Source organism: Phoca vitulina, unplaced genomic scaffold, assembly GCF_004348235.1.
Source record: "Phoca vitulina isolate PV1807 unplaced genomic scaffold, GSC_HSeal_1.0 scaffold40, whole genome shotgun sequence".
Classification (NCBI taxonomy): domain Eukaryota; kingdom Metazoa; phylum Chordata; class Mammalia; order Carnivora; family Phocidae; genus Phoca; species Phoca vitulina.
The window spans coordinates 19,305,220-19,329,032 of record NW_022589743.1 but is presented as its reverse complement, the minus strand read 5'-3'; the positions used below and the strand labels follow the sequence as shown (position 1 = coordinate 19,329,032).

At 48.4% G+C, this 23,813-nt stretch overlaps 1 protein-coding gene and 1 pseudogene across 2 annotated transcripts in view; one reads left to right on the top strand and one right to left on the bottom strand.

Annotated features, from left to right (window-relative positions):
* The first annotated feature begins 1,858 nt into the window (after nucleotides 1-1,858).
* Nucleotides 1,859-23,813, top strand: part of ADAP2 (ArfGAP with dual PH domains 2) — a 30,141-nt gene continuing 8,186 nt past the window's right edge. For both annotated transcript variants that reach the window (XM_032429072.1, XM_032429071.1), the window contains exons 1-6: nucleotides 1,859-2,035; nucleotides 2,924-3,054; nucleotides 4,763-4,854; nucleotides 7,944-8,023; nucleotides 8,972-9,084; nucleotides 19,593-19,739. In XM_032429072.1, coding sequence (XP_032284963.1) covers nucleotides 1,942-2,035; nucleotides 2,924-3,054; nucleotides 4,763-4,854; nucleotides 7,944-8,023; nucleotides 8,972-9,084; nucleotides 19,593-19,739 — 657 coding nt within the window. In that variant the 5' untranslated portion in view covers nucleotides 1,859-1,941. The remainder of the gene's footprint in view (nucleotides 2,036-2,923; nucleotides 3,055-4,762; nucleotides 4,855-7,943; nucleotides 8,024-8,971; nucleotides 9,085-19,592; nucleotides 19,740-23,813) is intronic.
* Nucleotides 12,844-13,110, bottom strand: LOC116647583 (annotated as a pseudogene).

The following is a 23,813-nucleotide window of genomic DNA, read 5'->3' as shown; positions in this document are numbered from 1 at the left end:
CCTTTTATTCTTATTTATGTATTTATTTAGTCTCTGAGGATGCCTGAAATTCCACCTTAAGGCTTGGAATTCTGTAAATGGAAACCTCCAGAAATAAGGACAGAAAGAGGGCAAACTAAAAGAATCTCTCAACCTCTGGCTCCTCACCATGAAGGAGATACATTTTTGCTGGGGTTGGCTTTTGTGGGACCTCCGACGTGCCAGAGGAGAGCGGGACAAAGGTGCATGAGCCAGGAAGGCTGGGGGTCTTGGCAGTGGGCAGCAGAGAAATGACATCCTTGCCCTGTCCCCTCTTTGCCCCCCCTTACTTCCCCCTCTTCGCCTTTCCCATGTGTCTCCTGGGAGATTTATTTCTGTCTCTTTTTTTCATCTAAAGCAGAGGAAATGAATCATCTTTCAGCCTGTTTGGTCACCAGCCCCATGCCCTCTGACCTCCTCTGGGCTCTCTCTGGTTCCTCTGGAGCTGCCGCTGGGCTAGGTCTCACCCGCCTCAGTCCAGACTCTCCTGGCCGGTTATTTTTGGTAACTAACGTCCCCCTCCTCCCAGGCCCGGAGGCTTGACCTCCTCCACCCTGTGGAAGATGGGAAATGATACACAGCATTCCAAATGACGGTCCCATGAGCTGACCAGAGGGGCAGGGAAAGCAAGGGAGCCACCGTGTTCTGAGGATTTTGTGTGCCACGCACGTACCGGCACATCTCAATGACCTTATTCAGTGGATCTTCCCAAATCGCATTTTAACAGGTGAGGAGTACAAGGCTCTGAGAAATGAAGGAATTTGCCCAAGGCCAAGTAGCTAGTAAGTGGTGGAGCCAAGATTCAAACCCTGTATTCTTGGATTCATTCCATTATACCATGCTGCCCTATGTATTCACATGTATGCATGCATGTATATGGAACTGGGGATACAGGCAGGTGGGCTAGAACTTCAGCTGCAATTATCAGGATGGAAATCTAACATCCTTGTGCATAAAGCTATATGCATAGGACAGACAGCTGTTTACCTACAGCGGGGGAGGCAAGTGTGTGCAGGCTGTGCCTTACCAGGCACCCAGGGACCACAGAGAAAGGGATTGAGGAGGGACAGGGATGGTGGAGGGAGACCCCAGCTTCAGGACCACCTAAGCCCTGCCCACACCTGACAGTGATGGAACTTAACAGATAAAAGTGCCTAGTGGAGGCCACGGTGGTGAAACCACACTTCCTGGTGAACACAGTCATGCAACTATTTATTTGGCTTCAAAAAATGTGCAGGTGCTGTTTCTAGGAGTTATGTGGGATACGGAAATAAAGCTACTGACATCAAACTATTTAGAGTGGCCCTGTGTGTGTTGGAGGTGGGAGAGGGATTAACATAAATATATAAACAACTGTGATGCAACGTAGATAGTGCTCGGGACCAAAGAGAGGGACGGATCCTGTAACAGGGTTCTAGCAGGACCAGAAGCTAGAGAGATTGATCGAGGCTGGATATTAAGGAGGGTTTCCTGGGGAGGTAGCATCGGAACGTCTCTAAGTAGATGTAAGCGCTACATCAGTAGAACGCTTTCACGGAGGTTAGATCCCGTCTAATTTTCCAAGCAGCCCAGAGACGCAAACCTGTCCTTATTTGCCTTTTGCAGAAGTGGAAACTGAGGCCAGAGAAGCTGACTGGGTTGTCTACAGTCCCGAAACTAGCAAGCGGCCGCCCGGGGTCTGCTCTCGGGCCAGCGCCAGTGACTCCCAGCCAGCTCGGGTCCCTCCCCGCGGGGCCGGCCCCACTAGGGGGCCGAGCGGCGGGAGCGGGGGCGGCAGGCACGCGCCGGGGGCGGGGCGGAAGGGCCGAGGGGCCGGGCTGGCGCGCGGGAGGCGGCGGAGCTGCGTCGCTCTCCACCTGCCCGCGCGAGCTCAGCGCCCCGGCGGCGGCTGGGCTGAGCCCCGCTGAGCCCGCCGGGCCGGCCATGGGCGACCGCGAGCGCAACAAGAAGCGGCTGCTGGAGCTGCTGCAGGCGGCGGGCACCGGCAACGCGCACTGCGCCGACTGCGGGGCGGCGGGTAAGGGTACGGCGGCCGGGAGCAGGACCCCTGCCCGCCGACCTCCTCTCCTCCTTCCAGCCCAGGACCGGTCCCGGGCCCCCGCGGGACCCGGGCGTGACCCTTCTGACACCTTCGCACCCAGGCCCCCGCCCATCCAGACCGCGAACGTCCGTCTCGCGCTCTCCACAGCGGCTGCCGCGCCCACCCGAACCCCAGGCCCCGTGACCTCCCCACTCTGGACCCGGACCCTTCCATATCCTTGGACCCCGACGCTAGACCCCGGACCCGGATGCCTTGACCATCTTGTTCACCTGCCCCGCCAGACACCCCACCTACCCGGACCTCGGTCCTTAACATCTTCACTCCGGACCCAGCCACCTCCCACGCCCACGGACCCAAACATCCCCCACACGAGGGGTCCCAGACCCCGGGCCCCTGAAGGTCCCGTGCTCCCTTCCCAGCTCCCGTGCTCCCTTTCCAGCTCCCGGACGCCCCTGGGGTCCTCCCAAGTTCCTGCTCCGCAGCGCGCCGACTTCCCCACCTGCAACTCCCCAGCCAGGCGCCGCGGTGCCGGCCCCTTCCTCCGCGCTCTCCTCTCAGTTCCCCGGAGTCTCGTCACTTCCACTTTGCGCTCGCCTCAGCCGCTCGCCCCATCCCTAGACTCCTTCCAAGATCATCCTGGTAGCCTCCGTGCCTTGGCCGTGGGCTGACTAGAAGGCTGCATGCTGGTATCTTAGCTCACCCAAGGTGGGGGGACCGAGAGAAAAGGGCTTCCTAACACGGCAGCGCTGGGCAGGGCCCCAGGAATCCCAACGGCCGAGCCCTGCCTCTCCAGCACCCCCAGCCCAGCCCTGGTCTCGGTGCCGAGCTCTCCATCCAACTCCCCTTCTGCCCTCTCGCCCCTAGATCCTGACTGGGCCTCCTACAAGCTGGGCATTTTCATCTGTCTGAACTGCTCCGGTGTCCACCGCAACTTCCCAGACATCAGCAAAATTAAATCCGTGAGACTTGACTTCTGGGACGACAGTACTGTGGAGGTAGTGAGGGGGGGCACTGGAGAGCCTCGAAACAGCAGAGCCAGGGTGGAGGCGGTGGGCCAGTGGCCCCATTCTTCTGTAGGGGAGGAAACTGAGTTCCAGAGCGGAACAGTAACTAGCAAGAGAAAGCACAGCCTATTAGAGTCCCTGCTTACACAGAGACCCTGAGTGCAAGGCCCTTGCTTACTGCAAGGCCCTGAGAGCTTGTTATTTCCCTCAGTTTCCACTTCTGTGTAAGGATCCCACTACCCCTTGGAGTGGCTGCTGTAAGGATTAAATGTAGGCTCAATGCAAGTACAAAGTAAGTAGTCAAGTAACACTGCTGTTATCATTAGCTGAAGTCCTGGACTGGAACCGAAATATACTAATTCATGGTCTAGGGTCCCCCTTCCAGCACCCACCCCCCACCCCATCCCCCCACCCCACCCCTCCTACCCCATCCCACCCCGTCCCAGCCAGGAAGGGCACCGTTTTGCTCTCCTGATCTACAGAGATGGAGGACACCTTCAGCCTGGATGATAATACCATTTTGGCCAGAAAACCTTCAGAGAGCAAGCTGTTCTAAATTGTGCTGGTTGGCTGAGGACTTCAAGGACTACTGGAGAAGCAGGCCCGTGTTCACTGAGTGTCCACTCTGTGTCAGGCACTGTGCTAGATGCTTTATTCGTTGGACACGTAGTTACTGTAAGCCTACTATGTGCTGGGTATTAGGAAAGAGCAGTGAATAGGATAGAGTCCCTGCCCATGTGGAGCTTATATTCTAGTGTAGGAGAAAGACAGGAAGCCAGTAAACCAGCACATAGACCTGAAGGTTGTTTCTTTGCCCCTTATAACCCCCCCATTATACTTTCATCATTTTTGCAGTTGAAATCCCTGAAGCTCGGGGGTGGGGGGGGTTCAGTACTGCCCAAGGGTCACTCAGTGAATCAGTGGCACAGCTGGGATGTGAAATCTGCTCTGTTGGGATCCAAAGCCCATGCAAATCCTGAGTCAGTCTAGAGTCCTGGGGGTGGGGGAGAATGGGGTTCACTCTGCTCAGGGGATGTAAATTAAAAACCTGATATTTCTTCCCACATGTGCCCTCACCCCAGATAGGCCACCTCTATTCCTCAGTGCTAACTGTTGGCCAGGGCCACTCTTGGCATATCTGCCTCTGGGTCTGTCAGGTGTTCATAGGGCCCCAGTGATCATCCTGACCTACCTACTCAAGGGGGCCAGTTCCAACTTCTTCCATCCTCCAGCTATGTCTGTCTCCTGCACGTAGCTGCTGGTGGTCCTGGCCATCTGGGGAGGGGGTGGGAGAAAGAACATGAGTTTTGGAGTTAGGTCTGGGTTCAAGTCCCAGCTCCTCACTTTCTAGCTGTGTCACCTTGGGTAAGTCACCTAACCTCTCTGAGCCTGTTTCCTCACCTCTAGAATGGGGATGGTAATATTAAAATTGTCGAGGGGATGGAATGAGCTAATGGGTAAGGACTGTAATGTGCTCTGCCTACATGAGTTATGGTTGCTGTAGCACCTCATTGTCCCGGGTTGGGGCTTCCCAGCAGCATGGATAACCAAGCCCAACAGGACATGTCAAACTCCAGTAGGAGTGTCTCCTGACTCAGCCTAGGAGCCACTGGGAAGAGTGGCCTTCTGGGTAGACACATGGTTTCATTTCACATTTTTTCAAGTTCTAATAATACCCCAAGTTGCTGTTGTCTTGCAGTTTATGACCCACAACGGGAACCTCCGTGTGAAGGCCAAGTACGAAGCCAGAGTCCCTGCTTTCTACTATGTCCCCCAGGCCAACGACTGCCTGTGAGTGGGTGATTTCTTGGTCTCACCTCCCCTACCCCTACTCCATCTCTGGTGCCTTTGTCTCTGGTGGTCTTTTACATGCACCTGGTGGACCCGGAAAGACGTTTGGTTTGGTTCTGTCATGGAGAACACTTAGACCTGGCCTCGTTCCCCCCTCTACCTTTATCGCTTGGATTATCACTTCCCCTCTCTGGGACTCAGTTTCCACCGCTGTGACACAGGGCATTTTCTTTATGATCCGCCCCTTTGCCTCTGATGTTCTCATAGCCTCCTGGTGGTGGCTAACTCGATAGAGGAGAGGAGCCCTGGTATTTTAGTAGAACAGATGTGTTTCAGCTACTTCCTAGGGAGTGTTGTGCCCCAGGCTGTCCCACTTGAACTCAGCATAGCTCCAAAGCAGCTGTCTGGCCCTAGATCCCTGAATAATCACCATAAAAATAATAGCAGCTACTAATATTTATGGAACTTTACCTATGTACCAGGCCCTGTGCTATATGCTTGTGTGCATTAATGTGTTTAATTCTCTCAACAACTCTGAGATAACACTGCCACAGTCCCCACGATATAGATGACATACCTGAGGCTCAAAGAGACAGAACCGGGACTGACTAGCCCATCTGACACCAGGGCCCTGGGGAAATCTAATAAAAGTGGGGGGAAGCTGTGAAGCAACAGGAGATTTCAGGTCCCCTGGATGTGAGGGGTCAGTGTGACCCTCGTACCTAGTGAGCCCAGCCTCTGCAGGACTGACTGCCTGAGGCTTAGCCTTCCTTCCAGGGACTCAGCCTCACTGCCAGGGCTGCTAGACAGCACCGCCCCCCCCCACCCCAGCCACCACTCTGATACAAACGGGAAGAAGGTACACCCTCTGGGCAGGTTATGACCCATGACGGGGGCGGGGTGGCTAGGGCTTTCTGGAAGCAGGCTGCATTTCAGCCCCCATTGTCCTCTAGCCTCAGCAGAAAGCTTCTGGACAGTGCACAAACTATACAACTGTACCTAGTACCCTGCCATTTCCCAGTAGTTAAACAACTCAGGGGCTGCTAATGCAGTGTGGAGTGGTGGGGTGGGGGGCACAGCTTTCTACTCAGAGGACCCCAGTATTGTTTCCTGACTCTACCACTCTCTGGCTGTGAGAAAGTGGACAAGTTACCAAACTTGTCTGAACCGTGGCTTCCTCATCTCTGAAATGTAGTTAATGCTGCCTACATCATGGCATGGTGGTAGAGATTAAATGAGATAATTTTATTATTTTTTTTAATTTTTTTTTTTTTTAGATTTTATTTATTTGAGAGAGAGAGACAGAGATAGTGAGAGAGAAAGCACAAGTGGAGAGGAGAGGGAGAAGCAGGCTCCCCACAGAGCAGGGAGCCCAATGCGGGACTCGATCCCAGGACCCTGGGATCATGACCTGAGCCGAAGGCAGACGCTAAACCGACTGAGCCACCCAGGTGCCCTAAATGAGATAATTTTATGTAAAATGTTTTAGTCCACTTCTCAGTGTCACCTTCGGAGTGCTGCCTGGTCCCTGGCCCAGCTGAGGGAGGTGCCAGGCTTAACTCAGAGGGTCCGGCTCCCCTTGCCTCACTGTTGCAGCTCCTCGGCCCCTTGCTGCAAGGGGAACGGAACAGGCATTTGGTGAACACCTACTCTGTGGTGGGCTTTCTGCCGGCATTCCAGACACTACTTGCACAACTCCAACCACAGCCCCACACCTTACCCCCTTGTAGTGGAACACTAATGGCCTCCTCCCTGTAATTCTAAAAGACCTCTAAATTCCCCACCTCCAGGACCAGGACTGGGGCCTCAGTCTCCACCCCGTCTCCCAGCTCTGATCCTGTGGCTCGGGGTTCCACGGCGGGCTTGGTGACTCTCCTCAGTGTGCTGGGGGTGAGGGCTGTGCATTAGGTAGGACTCCTGATTACAGAAACGCAGTTTAACCCAGCTTAGGCCCGAGCGGATTTTGTGGGTTCTGGGGATCAGACCGTAGGAGGGACAGAGGTGGAGCTACTCTCAGGAAGGACGAGCCAGGGGCACAAACGCTATGGGGCCTCTCACACTCTCTGTCTGGTTCTCATTCCTGCCCCTTCCTGTGGGCCAGGCTTCTTTCATGTAGCTGGGAGCAAGGCCACTTGGGGTCCCTGACTCCAGATCCTGGGCTCCAGCTCCCAGCTTGGCAGTGAGAGGGCTTCCAATCCATCCCTCTCTTGGTTTTGCTCCTTTTGCTCTGATAGCTCAGGGCAGAGCTCTGCTTAGCCAGTTCAGGCCAGGTGCCCACTTCTGGGTCATTCCTTGTGGCTTTGGGGTAAGGTCACATAAACCTTGGAACATTTACCTGGAAAAGCCAAGAGGGAACCAAACAATTGAAATAAGTTTTCTGCACGGGTCATGTGACAATATCTGATTAGGCTAACATTAAACTCCTACTATGGGCTGATCATGGTATTAGGCCCTTTTATATATATTTGAACCCCTCAACAACCCCGAAGGGAAGGTAGGTATATCATTGACATATTCCCCAAGTTCAGAGGAGTTAAGTAACTTGCTGCTGGTCACACGGTGGATAAATAGGAGAGGCGGACCAGGTCCTGGGTGGTTGGACCCCAAGATCACTGCTCTGTCCAGTGTAGCAGGCCCAGATTTTATGGGCAAGCCAAAGGCAGAGGCTCATGGACCCTCCTGGCTTCAGCTCCTGAGCATGCAGTGGGAGGTGGCAGTGTAGATGGTCCAGGGGAGCTGGTTGACCTAGAGGGCTGGGCTGGTGTTGGAATAGCCCAGTAGTTTTCATATAGCCCCTTGGGGGGCGATATTTTTCCCCAGGAGACACTGGTAATATCTGAAGACATTTTGGGGTGTCATAACGAGGGAGGGGGTACTACTGGCATTAGAGGATAGAGGCCAGAGATGCTGCTAAGCATCCTACAGAACACAGGATTCTTCCCCTTCCCCCAACAGAGAATTAGCTCCGAATGTAACGGTTCCAAGGCTGAGCAGTGCTGGGTGGTATGAGCAGGTAGTTGCTGTGATGCCCCCACCCCGTGGGAAGGGGATGCCTCAGATGCAGTTGACGAAAGGTTCTCTCTTTTTAGGGTGTTAAAGGAACAGTGGATTCGAGCTAAGTATGAAAGACAGGAATTTATGGCTGATGGGAAATCCATCTCACCCCCAGGTAAGGTTATGTCCATCATCTTTTGAGGTCTATGTTCTAATGAATTCTAGACAATAAAGTGCCTGAGTATTAGGAAGAGGGCCCAGGCAGGAGATACCTGCCGGCCTCACTCTGGCCACAGAGGCCAGGGTGTGGGTTCCTCTGCCTCGGAAACAGCAGCACGTCAGCTGGTGGAGTTTTATGGTCTGAGTGGTCAAGAAGTATTTTTATCTCTGGTCCCCACAGGGCCACACGTGCGTACAGAGTCTTAGTATAAAGTTGTAGGAAGACTCACTTGCCAAGCTGAACAGTTAGAAAAAGGCACCCCTGCTCTTGGTGAGTGTGGCCCCTGGTGTGGCACACGGCTTGGTTAGGAACATGGGAGGGATTCCCGCCTCCCTTCCCACCTTTGTGTGGGGCATAACCTCATGGCTGGCCCTTGACCCGTGGTAGTGTCTGCCAGCTGCTCTGAGTCCAAGCTCACACTGACCTGGAGGGCAAAGCGTCCAGAACCACTGTGAGAACCGGTGACGGCCAGAGCTTAGCGCCCCTACCTACGGGGAGCACACGGTGCTCTTCAACTAGCAGGTACCTAGAGGTCACTCATCATTTCCGCCCTCTGAGGGCTTTCATTAGGTCGATGTCTACGTGACATTGGGCAGCACCATACGGGCGTCTTTCAGAATCATCCAGTTTCTCAGGACTTAGCCTTCTTAAGGGTTTAGTAGGTCTTCTTATGAGATAGCCAAAGAAGGAAGTTAGGGAGAGCCCAACCGAAATCATGAGACTTTGCAAATTTGGCCCCAGACAGAACCCTACATGCTGCAGCTGACATAGCTAAGTTAGATTTAAGATATTTTAGCACTGGGTGGAGCGTTCACTCTACCCTTGAGACCCTACGAGGTTTGCAAACTGCTTGTTCATCTTAAGGATGTGCGTGTTCCCTCTTTCTCTTCCTTGGCGGCTAAGGTACCCGAGAAGGGTTCCTGTGGAAGCGGGGAAGGGACAATGCACAGTTCCTGAGAAGGAAGTTTGTCCTCCTGGCAAAAGAAGGCCTCCTGAAGTACTATACTAAAGAGGAGGTAAGAGACCAGACCAGCAAGGGGTCCCTCCCTGAGCGCTGGCCCGCACCCCACTGAGGTCACATTGGAATCAATGGTGCCATGTCTTCTGGATAATCTCAGCCACTGAGTGTTCAACACCGCATGGTTACTTTTCCACAGTCAGGCAATCAATCCAGTCCACAGAAAACACAGAAAACACACCTTCTCTTCACCTAGAATCAGCTTAGACTGGTCCATGAATAAGCCCTGGATGACCACTGCATTTATTCATGCACTCAAGAAATTATTTATTTATGTATTTATTTAAAAGATTTTATTTATTTATTTGAGCGAGAGAGAGAGAGAGAAGAAGCAGGGGGAGGGGCAGCAGGAGAAGGAGAAGCAGACTCTCCGCTGAGCAGGGAGCCCAGCGTGGGGTTCGATCCCAGACTCCAGGATTGTGACCTGAGCCGAAGGCAGACGCTTAACCGACTGAGCCACCCAGGCGCCCCACAAGAAATTATTTATTGAGCGCCTACCATATCCTAGACATTCCTGTAGACACTGGAGCTACAGCAATAAATGAAACGAAGCTCCTGTCCTCATGGGGCTTTCATTCTAGTGGAAGGAGACAGGTGGTAACCAAAACGTACATCAATATATGATAGATGAGGTATAGTAGGTTCTGTGAAGAGAAATAAAAGCAGGTGAAGAGTTAGAGGATGATGGGGCTGATATCACACAGGGGTCAGGGAAGGCCCCTCTGATGACATTGGAGCAGGGAAATGAATAAAAGTGAGCAAGTCAGGGGTGCCTGGATTGCTCAGTCGGTTAAGCATCTGGCTCTTAGTTTCGGCTCAGGTCATGATCTTGGGGTCATGGGATCGAGCCCTGCATCAGGGTCCGGACTCAGTGTGGAGTCTGCTTGGGTTTCTCTCTCTCTCCCTTCTCTATCTGCCCCTCCCCACCTAAAATAAATAAATAAAATCTTAAAAAAAAAAAAGTAAGCAAGTCATGTGCGTATGTGGGGGCAGAGTAGAAGAAGTAGAGGGAACGTGAACATGGTCCTGACTGGCACATTACACCTGTGTGTCTGTTAGAAAATGACCCCTCTGAGATGGTGTAGCTCTGGGGCCCAGGTCTAGACAAGCAGAAGCCTAGATTGCAGTTCTCACTTACACCCTCATCCAGGGACTTTTTGTTTAGTGCACAAACTACTCAACCATAAGCCACAGCCCTGGCCTGAGCTGGGAGGGGTTGGTGGATCAAGGAAGCCAAAGTGACCTGTGCAGAAGGAGCAAAGAAAAGGATGGAAGGAGATGAACTCACATAGGTAAGGACCTTGTAGGGCCTAGTAAGACTCAATATTTTTTTTTTTGAAACAGTTTTATCAAGATATAAATTCACAGGGATGCCTGGGTGGCTCAGTCAGTTAAGTGTGGGACTCTTGATCTCAGCTCAGGTCTTGATCTCAGGGTGGTGGGATCGAGCCCTGTGTCCAGCCCACATGGCATCGGGCTCTGTGCATACCAGGGAGTCTGCTCCAGATTCTCTCTCTCCATCTCCCTCTGCTCCTCCCCCACTGCTTGTGCTTTCTCTCTCTCTTTCTCTAAAATAAATAAATCTTTAAAAAAGATATAAATTCACATATCATACAATTCACCCATTTAAAGCAGACAATTAATGGTTTTTAGTATACTCACAGAGTTGCATAACTGTCACCACAATCAATTTTAGAACATTTTCGTAAGCCCCCAAAGAAATCCCACACCCATTAGCCCTTATCCTCTACCCACCATACTCCCCAACCCCAGAACACCACTGATCTACTGTCTGTCTCTGTAGGTTTGCCTATTATGGACACCTCAAGTACATGGACCATGTGGTCCTTTGTAACAGACCTCTTTCATTTTGCATATGTGTTTAAGATTTGTTCATATAGCATGTATTAGTACTTCTTTTTATTGCCAAGTACTGGTCCACTGTGTGGACAGTTCATCTGTTCACTTAGTTGATGGACATTTGAGTTATTTCCACTTTTGGGCAAGTATGAATGATGCTGCTATGAACATTGGTGTACAGGTTTTCATGCGGACATGTTTCCACTCTTCTTGGGGTTATACCTAGGAGCGGAATTGCTGGGTCGTATGGTAACTCTGTATTTACAGAGGAACTGTAACACTGTTTTAGAGGAACTGCCACACTGTTTTTCAAAGTCCTGCACCATCTAATGTTCCCACCAGCAATGTGTGAAGGTTCTAATTGCTCCACATCCTCACCAACACTTGCTGTCATCTGTCTTGTTGATTATAACCATCTTGGTGGATATGAGGTAGTATCTGGTTGTGATTCTGATTTTCATTTCCTTGATGGCTAATGATGTGGAGCATCTTTTCATGTGCTTATTGGCCACTTATATAGCTTCTTTGGAGAAATGTCTGTTCAGATCCTTTTCTCATATTTTAATTAGTTTAGTTGGCTTTTTATTATTGAGTTTTCATCATTCTTTATATATTCTAGATATAAGGCCATATTAGATACATGATTTACAAAGAAATGTAGGCTTTTTGGATTTTACTCTGAGATGAGAAGCCACAGGAAGGTTTTGAGCAGAGAAGTGATATAATTTGATTTAAGCTTTTTACATTTTGGGAATCTAAGTCTTGTGATGGATGAACATTTTGTGCAGACAATTTCTTCTGTCCTCTTACTCCTACTTGCATCAGGGACCATTACTATGGCTCTTTTTATTTATTTTTTTAAAAGATTTTTAAGTAATCTCTACACCCAACATGGGTCTCAAACCCACAAATCCAAGATCAAGAGTCATATGCTCTACTGCATGGCTAAGGACCATGGGGATTTTGTAGCTGGCCAAATGCCCAACTTAAACTTTTAAAGGAGCACCCTGGCTGCTACTGGGGTCAGGGTGGGCCAGGGAGGGGGCAAGAGTGGAAGGAGAGAAAGCAGTTAGGAAGCTATTGCAATAATTAAGTGAGGAATCAGGGTGCCTGGCTGCCTTAGTCAGTAGAGCACATGACTCTTGATCTCAGAGTCATGAGTTTGAGCCCCACATTGGGTAGAGTTTACTTAAAACACATAAAAATAGTCAATAAAAATGATCAAGTGAGGAATAATGGTGAATTACACCAGGATGGTGGTGAAGGAGGTGGTTAGAGGTGGTCAGATTTTGGATTGGCCGTGGGGTGTGAAAGTAAGAAGAATCAAGGATAGGTCCCAGCTTTTTGCCCTATGAAACTAGAATGACAGATTTGCCATTTACTGAGATGGCAAAGACTTGGCTCCCTGAAGGGATGATTAAGAGCCCTTTTGGTTTGAGATGCTTATTAGTCATCCAGGTGGAAAGATTGAGAAGGCAGTTGGATATGTGAGTGTGGAGGTCTGGGGAGAGTTTGGAGGTAGAGTTGTCAGCATTGAGACTGGTTTAACGATGGGACTGGCTGGGATCACCTGGGTGGGGAGTGTGGGTAGATGAGAAAAGATGTTTTGTTTTAGGGTTTTTTTTTTTTTGTATCCAAAGTGTGTTTATTGGGATAGTTTCCCACTCATCTTTTTTTTTTTTTTTTTTTTTTAAGATTGATTGCTTGATTGACTGATTTGAGAGAGAGAGAGAGTGCACAGAGGGAGAGGGAGAAGCAGACTTCCCGCTGAGCAGGGAGCCCAATGCGGGGCTCAATCCCAGGACCCTGGGATCATGACCTGAGCTGAAGGCAGATGCTTAACGAACTGAGCCCCCCGGGCACCCCTGTTTCCCACTCATCTTGATTCAGGGTGCTTTTAGTGCTGCTCCTGTCTGAAGGAGCATCCTCTGTAAGCTTGCTTTTCTTCCTGTGGCCTGGCAGAGGACAGTGGAACAGCTAGGACACAAAATCACCATTTGTGCATGGCTAAGGACCATGGGGATTTTGTAGCACGCTGGGCACTTCACGTCCATGAAGTAGGTGTTGGGGCTCCGCACCAGGTGCTGCTCCTTGTGCTTCCTCTTCTCTTCTGGGGATGGGTGCAGGAGGTCCATGTTGTCATGGGGAGGTTGTCACCTCCTAAAAGGAGTGAAAGCAGAAATCCTAGGACCAAGGGTTTTCATTACTTGTTGCTCAATGACAAACCACCATACAACTTAGTGGCTTAAAACATCAATTTATCATTTCTCTCAATCATGGGGGTCAGGAATTTGGGCAGGCCTTGGCTGCTGCAATGTACTCCCTGTGGCATCAGCCAGGTCACTGGCCCTGCCGCACTGAGCTGGTGGTTGGGCTGGCCGAGAGCGCCCAGGAAGCCTTCACTCAAGTCTGCTGCCTTGGGTTCTCCAGGGAGGCTCTGGTACTCCGTGTGCTTGTTCTGTATTCAGGAGTCTGGCTTGAGCTTCTTTGTAGCATGGCAGCTGGCCTCCCCTAAGCAAAGGGAGATGCTGCTTGGCCTCTTCAACATGAGGTCAGGAACTACCTTCTGTTGATCAAAGCAACTCAAGCAGCCATATTCAAGGGAAGCAGATATAGACTCCCCCTCGTTATGGGTATCATGGTGTGTGCATACTGGGAGGGAGGGAATTGGTAAGGACCATCTTTGGAGGTTATTTACCATGCTGAGCCCTGAGACATTCCAGTATTCTGAGGGCAGAAAAAAAATGAGAAGTTTCCAGCATAAAATGTGAAGGAGCGGCCAACAAAGTCAGAAAAGGACCAGCTCTGAGCATGTTAGACATCGCCTGACTCCATTTCCTACACGTAGACTGACTGACTGACTGACTGACTGACTGATTGATTGATTGATTTCCCCTGTTGCTTTCCTAGATAGACCAGAGCAATGCTAGCAGGGCTGTCCAGTGTGACTGCAGCCTGGGGCCAAGTGAAAAATGGTGGGGGGTGAAGAGTATTACCCCTCCAAGTAAGAATTAGGGATTTCTTCTCTGTCCAAGAGGCAGGCAGAGAAAGGGCTGCCGCAGAGTTAGGAGCAGACGGGGCACCCCCACAGCCACTATGAGTTGGCCTCTAGGAGAGTCTCATCCTTGGTTAGCCAAGGTCAATCTGTTTCTCAATCCTAAGCCAGTTCAGTCTAAAATCAGAATGAGTGGCTTTTGTTATTTTTTAATTTCTTTCCCAAGAGGGAACTTTTTTAAAATTGTAAAGGTAATTCATTTTTATGTTAAATTTATGGGTAATACAGGGCGCCTGGGGGGCTCAGTCATTAAGCGTTTGCCTTCGGTTCAGGTCATGGTCCCAGGGTCCTGGGATCGAGTCCCACATCAGGCTTCCTGCTCGGGCGGGAAGCCTGCTTCTCTCTCTCCCACTCCCCCTGCTTGTGTTCCCTCTCTCGCTGTGTCTTTCTCTGTCAAATAAATTTTAAAAATCTTTAAAAAAAATTTTTTTTTGGTAATACAGAAAAGTAAGTATAAAGAAAGTGAGACTCATCTCAACATAATAAAATAGTAATACCCAGAACACGTTTTCTTAAGAACTCTACAAAGCAAAAAGAAAAAGACAATCCATTGGAAAAATAGGCAAAGAAAATAGACTGGCAGTTCACAGAAAAGGAAACCAAAATGCCTGATAAATATAAGATAAAGATAAATATAAGAAGAGATGCCCCAATCTCTCTGGCAGTCAGGGAAATGCAAATTAAAGCCATATGGGATATACTGCACCAGAATGGCTGGAATTAAAAAGGCTAACAACTCCATGTAAAGGATGTGGAGGAACTAGAACTCCCATATGTTACTTGGTGGGATTGTAAAGTGATACAACCACTTGGGAAAACCATTTGGTAGTTTTTAATAAAGGTAGATATACACTTAACCGTATAACCCAGCCATTCCACTCCTAGGTATTTACTGAGAAGAAACAAAAACATCTGTCCACAAAAATATTTGTATGCGAATGTTCATAGATGCTTAATTCATAAAAAAACCCCACCAAAATGTGGAAAGAACCCAAATGTCCATCCACAGCTGAATGAACAAATTGTAGTATATCCACAGAATGAATATTACTCAGCAATAAAAAGGGACAAACTACTAATAAATGCAATAATGTAGATGAATCTAAAATAAATTATTCTGGGTGGCGCTGGGGTGGCTCAGTCGTTAAGCGTTAAGACGCTCCGTGGGAAGCCTGCTTCTCCCTCTCCCCCTCCCCCTGCTTGTGTTCCCTCTCTTGCTGTGTCTCTCTCTGTCAAATAAATAAACAAAATCTTTTAAAAAAAGATAAATCTTTAAAAAAAATAATGTGCTATCTCTCTGTCAAATAAATTATTCTAAGCAAAGGAAGCCTTATACGAGAGCATGTACTATATAATTCCATTTGAATGCAAAGTTCTAGAACAGGCAAAAACACTTTGTATCAATAGAAAGGAGATAAGTGTCTATGGTTGGGGTGGGGTGGAAACTGACTGCCAAGAGGCCTGAGGAAACTCTTGAGGTAATAGTCTTTTTTTTATATATATAAGATTTTATTTAGTTATTTAGTTATTTAAGAGAAAGAGAGAGAGTAAGTGGGGGCAGGAGCAGAGGGAGAAGCAGACTCTGCGCTGAGTGCAGAGCCCAATGCCGGGCTTGATCCCACGACCCTGAGATCATGACCTGAGCTGAAACTAAGAGTCAGAAGCTTAACCGAGACACCCAGGCGCCCCAGTGATGGTCTATACCTTGATTGTGGTGATGCTCCCATGGGTATAGCCTTTTGTCAAATTTATAAATTATAAATTTATAATTTATATTACAAATTTATATTTATTACATTACAAAATATTACAAATTTATAAATTATACCTCAAGAAAGTTGATTAAATGAAAATTAACAATGACATTCAATTTCATACCCATCATATTGGCAAAAAATTTAAATCTGCCAGTCAAGTGTTGGTGAGGACATAGGAAAAGGGGAACTCCTCTGTGATTAAGTGTGTTATTCATTTATGTTATTCAGTATTCAGTATTAAAATAGATATTGGTACAGCCGCTATGGAGAGCCATTCAGCAGAATAATTTGGCAGTTTCCAGTACGTCGAAGATGTATATCCCTGTGATCTAGCAATTCCATTCCTAAATATATACTGTGACCTTGAGAAATGCTCACATATGTGTACCAGGGACACAGGCCGACTGCAGTGTCACTTCTGATCGCAAAAAATCAGAAATAATCTCAATATCTGTAAACAGGAAAATAGACTGATAACTTTTGGTGTGTCATTCACAAGAGCAAACTAGGTTGGTATATCTCAACATGAACAGAACTCACAAATATAATGTTGAGTGACAAAAGCAATAATACATATAGTATGATACCATTTATGTAAATGAAAACCACAGAAATCAATACTATATATTGTTCATAGATATGTATATGTGTATATAAGTGTAAAAAGTGAGCTAGAAGAATAAACATCAGACTCAAGACAGTGATCGCCTGGGGGGAGTACAGGGAATGGGATAGAAAGAATAGTGGTGAAAGGGATTTTGCCTTTATTAGTAAAATCATATTTCTTTTTTTTTTAAGATTTTATTTATTCATTAGAGAGAGAGAGAGAGCACACAAGCAGGGGGAGCAGCAGAGGGAGAGGGAGAAGCAGACTCCCTGCTGAGCTGGGAGCCCGACGTGGGACTTGATCCCATGACCCTGAGATCATGACCCGAGCTGCAGGTAGACGCTTAACCATCTGAGCCACCCAGATGCCCCTAAAATTATATTTCTTTTATTTATTTTTTTATTTTTTATTTTTTTAAAGATTTATTTATTTGACAGAGAGAGACACAGCAAGAGAGGGAACACAAGCAGGGGGAGTGGGAGAGGGAGAAGCAGGTTTCCCGTGGGGCAGGGAGTACGATGCGGGGCTCCATCCCAGGACCCTGGGACCATGACCTGAGCCGAAGGCAGACGCTTAACGACTGAGCCACCCAGGCGCCCCAATTATATTTCTTTTAGAAAAAGGAAGAATATTGACAAAATTAGGTACTCTTTTTTGTGTGCTTTTAGTATTTCTCATAGTAAATATTTTTTTTCTTTTTTTTTTAAGATTTTATTTATTTATTTGACAGAGAGACACAGCAAGAGAGGGAACACAAGCAGGGGGAATGGGAGAGGGAGAAGCAGGCTTCCCGCCGAGCAGGGAGCCCGATGCGGGGCTCGATCCCAGGACCCTGGGACCATGACCTGAGCCGAAGGCAGACACTTAACCGACTGAGCCACCCAGGTGCCCCTCTCATAGTAATTATTTAAAAAGGAAAGTCTTCCAGTAGTCTTTCAAGAGGAGTATTAGTGTAGGACGCCTGGGTGGCTCAGTCGGTTGGGCGTCTGCCTTCGGCTCAGGTCATGGTCCCAGGGTCCTGGGATCGAGTCCCACATCGGGCTCCTTGCTCAGCAAGGGGCCTGCTTCTCCCTCTGCCTGCCTCTGTCTCTCTCTCTCTGATAAATAAATTTAAAAAAAAATCTTAAAAAAAAAAAAGAGGAGTATTAGTGTAAACATGTCTATATTTTTATGCATGTTCAAATTGACATACATTATATATATATGTATATATACATGTATAGAGGAATTTATATATACTTTTGCATGTACGTATGTATAATTTTTTGTATTAGTAGGTTCCTACTATACATCCTGTTCTAGGACTTGGTATTTCTTTTTTTCTTTCTTTCTTTTTTTTAATGGTTGGTGTTTTTTTCTTTTTTTCTTTTTTTAAGATTTTATTTATTTATTTGACAGAGAGAGAGACAGGGCGACAGGGAACACAAGCAGGGGGAGTGGGAGAGGGAGAAGCAGACTCCCGCTGAGTGGGGAACCTGACACGGGGCTCGATCCCAGGACCCCGGGATCATGACCCGAGCCAAAGGCAGACGCTTAACGACTGAGCCGCCCAGGTGCCCCTGGGACTTGGTATTTCTACCCATGGATATCATGGATATTTTTTCATATAAATAACACTGATCTAAATTATCCTATAAAAAATTCTGTGGTATTTCACTGTATGGATATACCATGATTTGTTTATTTAACCCATTATCCCTGATATATATATATATATATATACACACACACACACATATATATAGTAGTTACATATATATACATATATATAGTAGTTATATATTATTAGTTATATATTATATATGTAATGGTTTCTCTTCCCCCTCCTCCTCCTCCTTCTCCCCTTCTTCTCCTTTTCCTTCTACTACTACTACTATTATTCTAAAAAACACAACAACAAATATCTTTTGACACACATGTTTGCACAGTAATGCAGTTACTTCCTTGGGATAGGTTTGCAGATGTGAAACTGTGAGTCAAGGCAAAATAGTCAATGTTTTAGGGGTGCCTGGGTGGCTCAGTCGGTTAAACGGCTGCCTTCAGCTCAGATCATGATCCTGGGGTCTTAGGATCGAGCCCCACGTCCAGCTCCCTGCTCAGCAGAGAGCCTGCTTCTCCCTCTCCCTCTGCCTGCCACTCTGCCTACTTGTGCTATCTCTCTGTCAAATAAATAAATAAAATCTTCAAAAAAAAATTCAACATTTTAATAAGTATGATCAAATTTCCCTCTAGAGATAACTATCTAATAGAACTTTGTTCAGTGATGGAAATGTTCTATGTCTGCCCTGTCCGATACCCTAGCCCCAAGTGGCTACTTGAGCACTTGAAATGGGGCTAAGCATAAGGAACTGAAGTTTTATTTTTATTTTTCTATAATCTTTTTTTTAAACTAAGCTCCACACCCACTGTGGGGCTTGAATTCATGATCCTGAGATTAAGAGTCGCATGCTCTACTGACTGAGCCAGCCAGGTGTGCCCCAAGGAACTCAAGTTTCATTTTTATTAAATTTTAATTTAAATAGCTACATGTGGTTAATGGCTGATCCAGGTCTAGAGTGTTTGTACCATTTTTCTCTCTTATCAATTACAAAGGAAAACACTCTTTTCCCTTCCTTGCTTAGTATTGGTTAGTGCTTAACCCGTGTTCCAGACAGAGTAGAGTGTGGGAGGGAACTCCCCAAGACTCCCATACCTGCTTTTATCTGTTTATCTGTTTTACTTACTTTTTACTTTTTTAAAAGATTTTATTTTATTTGACAGAGAGAGACGCAGCGAGAGAAGGAACACAAGCAGGGGGAGTGGGAGAGGGAGAAGCAGGCTTCCCGCTGAGCAGGGAGCCCAATGTGGGACTCGATCCTAGGACTCTGGGAATGTGACCTGAGCTGAAGGCAGACGCTTAACGACTGAGCCACCCAGGCACCCTTTATCTGCTTTATTTCATTTGTTTGGCTTCCATAGATGATTTGCTTCCGAAAAAGTTCTGTGGCTAAAAAGTTTTGAAAAGTCCTAAGTTCAGGCCTTTTCAAACTACCTCCCAGCTCCGAGAAGCCAATCTGATCAAGTGGAAATGGCGGGATGGCCAAAACACAGGAGAGCAGTAGAACATCGGTGCATCTCGATATTAGAGCAGGAACATTTAAAAGCCATGGAAAGTTACAAATTGGTTATCCGTGTGTATTAAGGCCTGGGTGAAGGTGGAGAGAAGTCACCCGCGTCCTCTCTTTCAGGGTAAAGGCCCCAAAGCTGTCATCAGCATCAAGGACTTGAACGCCACCTTTGAGACAGAGAAGATAGGGAACCCCCATGGGCTGCAGATCACCTACAGGAGAGAGGGCCACGTCAGGAACCTGTTCGTGTACCACGAGAGTGGGAAGGTGAGATGACCGGCATTGCCACCCCGGCCCCCAGCCCGCACCCCAGGACTCTGCTGGCCTGCCTTGCCAGCTGGCTTGGCTGCTGCTTGAGGTGTGCTGCCGCTGTTAGCCTCATCTCTTGTCCCTTTCCGGTCCCAGAGAGCCATAGGAGCAACGCAGAGCGAGGTCAGGGAGGAACATCTGGCAGGCACCATGGGGCGTGCGTCCGGACAGTGCATAGCCACTACAGGGAGTCCAGTTAGCAGGACAGGCTATGCCCAGGGGTGACGGATCCAAGTAGGGCAGAGACTCTGCACGCGGGAACAGGGATGAACGGAAGATCTGGCAGCCCTGAACTCGAGGGCCCTGCTTCTCCCCACGTGGTCCTCGGAGTTAAGCAGTTAAGTGGCTGCCTTTGGCTCAGGTCATGATCCTGGGGTCTTGGGATCGAGCCCCACGTCCGGCTCCCTCGGAGCATTAGCATACCTGGGAGCTGGTTAGAAACACAGTCTCAGGCCCACCAGAACCTACTGAATTAGAAACTGCATTTTCACAGGAGCTCCAGGTGATCCTTAAGCACATTAAAGTTTAAGACATCAGCTCTGCCAGAGAAGAGCAGGCCAGTAGTATAGGTCCAAGAGAATAAGCTAGGTCAGAATGAGCAGTCTCCTGACTGAGCAAGGGACACAGACGCCAAGTGGAGGTGCAGAGGGGTAGGGGTGAGGGTAGACATTTTTTTTTTTTAAAGATTTTATATATTTATTTGACAGAGAGAGAGAGAGCGAGAGCAGGAACACAAGCAGGGGGAGTGGGAGAGAGATGCAGGCTTCCCGCGGAGCAGGGAGCCCGATGCGGGGCTCGATCCCAGGACCCTGGGATCATGACCTGAGCCAAAGGCAGACACTTAACCGACTGAGCCACCCAGGCACCCCGAGGGTAGACATTTTTGAGTGCCTATTAATTCTGTGCCAGGCACTGTTCTTGGTAATCACCATACATCATTTCTTTCTTTCTTTAAGATTTTATTTATTTATTTACTTATTTGAGAGAGAGAGAGAGCACCGAGTTGGGAAGGAGCAGAGGGAGAGGGACAAGCAGACTCCCCACTGAGCACGGAACCTGACGTAGAGCTCGAACCCATGACCCTGAGATCATGACCTGAGCTGAAATCAAGAGGCAGACACTTCACTGCCTGAGCCACCCAGGCGCCCCGCTATATATCATTTCTTAATCCTCAAAACAGTCCTGGAGATGTTTTAACCCTATGTTACTGAGCCACAGGCATGTTAAGTAACTTGCTCAGGGTCACCCAGACTATGGTTCCTGAGTCCTACAACCATTTTACCCGCCCCCCACTACCTTTGTGCCTCTGCTGGAGGGAGAATCCTTGGTAGCAGGAGCCAGGAACCCGAGACCGGGACAAGATTTTCCCAAGGGGCCCCAGCACTGGGATGCTGGCAGAGTCTGGGCAGAGTTCCTGGCAGTGGAGGCTATGAAGAATCGGGGTTTGGAGTCAGAAACTGGAGCCCTGGTTCTGCCACTCTGGGCTGTTACTGGGCCAAGTCCCTTCCCCTCCTCCATCTGCTTGTTTATGGATCAGAACATCCCCCTGCCCAGAGGGGTTTAGAGGGTGAATGACCATGAACCATGAATGTGAAAGAATTTCATTACAGTGAAGTACATTTCAAACATTAATCTCTGCTAATTAGGGCACCTGGGTGGCTCAGTGGTTAAGTGCCTTCAGCTCAGGTCATGGTCCTGGGGTCCTGAGATCGAGCCCCACGTTGGGCTCCCTGCTGAGCAGGGGAGTCTGCTTCTCCCTCTCGCCCCTGCTCATGCTCTCTCACTATCTCTCCCTCCCAAATAAATAAATAAAATCTTTAAAAAACAAAACAAAAAAACCTCTGCTAATTATTTGCTCATGATTGTAGCAGTTGTAAAGGGTAAAATCTTTTTTTTTTTTTTTAAAGATTTTATTTATTTATTTGACAGAGAGAGACAGCGAGAGCAGGAACACAAGCAGGGGGAGTGGGAGAGGGAGAAGCAGGCTTCGCGCTGAGCAGGGAGCCCGATGTGGGACTTGATCCCAGGACGCTGGGATCATGACCTGAGCCAAAAAGGCAGACACTTAACGACTGAGCCACCCAGGTGCCCTAAAGGGTAAAATCTTATGGGCAATTTCACATCTGTATCACTCATTCAGTCTTTTTTTTTTTTTTTTTTAAGATTCTATTTATTTGGGAGAGAGAGAGAGCAGAGGGAGGGGCAGAGGACAAGCAGACTCCATCTGCAGAGTGTGGAGCCCACCACGGGCTCAATCCTAGGACCCCGAGATCATGACCTGAGCTGAAGTCAGACACTTAATCAACTGAGCCACCCAGGCACCCCACTCATTCACTCTTCCAATTAGTCCTTATTGAGCCTCTGCAATGTGCAAAGCACTGCCCTGGGCTCTAGAGAGTGTGGTAGTGAATAGGGCAGACCCATGGGTGAGCTTCAAGGATCTCACAGACATGGGGGGGGAGTAAGATGGGGAAATAGGCCTCATTGATACTGTCTGGCCCTTCTCTTTCCCTCAATGCCCCAGCTTCTCTGTTAGATAGGCATAAATGGGGGCTGCAAACTTTCATGCCTGCAGGAGCCAGGTAGCTCATTTGAAAGTGAAGTGGACAAGGGGCGCCTGGGTGGCTCAGTCAGTTAAGCGTCTGCCTTTGGCTCAGGTCATGACCCCAGGGTCCTGGGATCGAGACTCACATCACGCGCCCAGCTCAGCAAGGGAGTCTGCTTCTCCCTCTCCCTCTGCCTTTGCCTACCACTCCCCTGCTTGTGCTCTCTTTCTCTCTGCCAAATAAATAAATAAATCTTAATAAAAAGTGAAGTGGACGGCTATAGGGCCATAAAGCAGGAAAACCTGCATAGAGGATTGAAACAAACAAAACTTCAGGAAGCAAACAAACCTGTATGCAGGTTGGATTTGGCTCCAGGGTCACCAGTTTGTGACCAAAGTGAAGGTCTGGGTGAGTCTTTTCTGGGATGGCTCCATTCCTTCAGTGCCTGGGACCTGAAAAGATTATTAATGCCCAGGACAAGAGAGCTGGGCACTCTGGAATACGAGGCCAGCTCGCTTGGCTGGTGAGAGAGAAAGGGTCATTGTGTTGCATTCTTGGGAAACCACATTCAAATGAATTTCTCCATCACCATATTACATCAAGGTGCAGCAGTGGAGCTATTTGAACGAATCTTTCAGCTTCCCAATTCCAAATTCTTGGGAGAAAGGACCTGAGAAGCCCGGTCTAGCCTCTGCATTGGTCCAGCCCTGACCTAGTTGCTGTGGCCAAGAAGGGGAGGATCCTGGCAGCAAATGTGGCTGCAGTTGTGGGTGTGCGGTGAGTGTGTGAGCGCGGCTGGGCCGGCTCTCCTAGAAGCAGGGCTTGGGCTGAGCAACTAAACGAAACTTCAGTATAAGTAGAATGTTCTAGGGAAAAGCTATGTGTGGGGTGAGGGAAGACAGGTGGGTGAGGAAGAGTATACAAGGCGGAGCAACATGTATTGGGAGGATTGCGAATGTTTTTGGGTTTTTTTGTTTTGTTTTTTAAAGATTTTATTTATTTTGAGAGAGAGAGCACAAGCAGAGGGAGGGGCAGAGGGAGAAACAGACTCCACACTGAGCAGGAAGCCTGATTCAGGGACTCAATCCCAGGACCCTGGGATCATGACCTGAGCTGAAGGCAGACGTGCAAATGCTTTTGTATGGAGGGAGCTCAGAGGGTGAAGTAGTCATACTAGAGAACTTAGATTTTCACCTGAGGGTAGCAGAGAGGACTCTAAGCTAGACTTAGTCAGATTCTCTTTTCTTTTCTTGTCTTTGCCTTTTTTTTAAAGATTTTTATTTATTTTTTGACAGAGACACAGAGAGAGAGGGAACACAAGCAGGGGGAGTGGGAGAGGGAGAAGCAGGCTTCCCGCTGAGCAGGGAGCCCGATGCAGGGCTCGATCCCAGGACCCTGAGATCATGACCTGAACCGAAGGCAGACGCTTAAGTGACTGAGCCACCCAGGCTCCCTAGTTAGATTTTCAATTAAAAAATCACCCTGT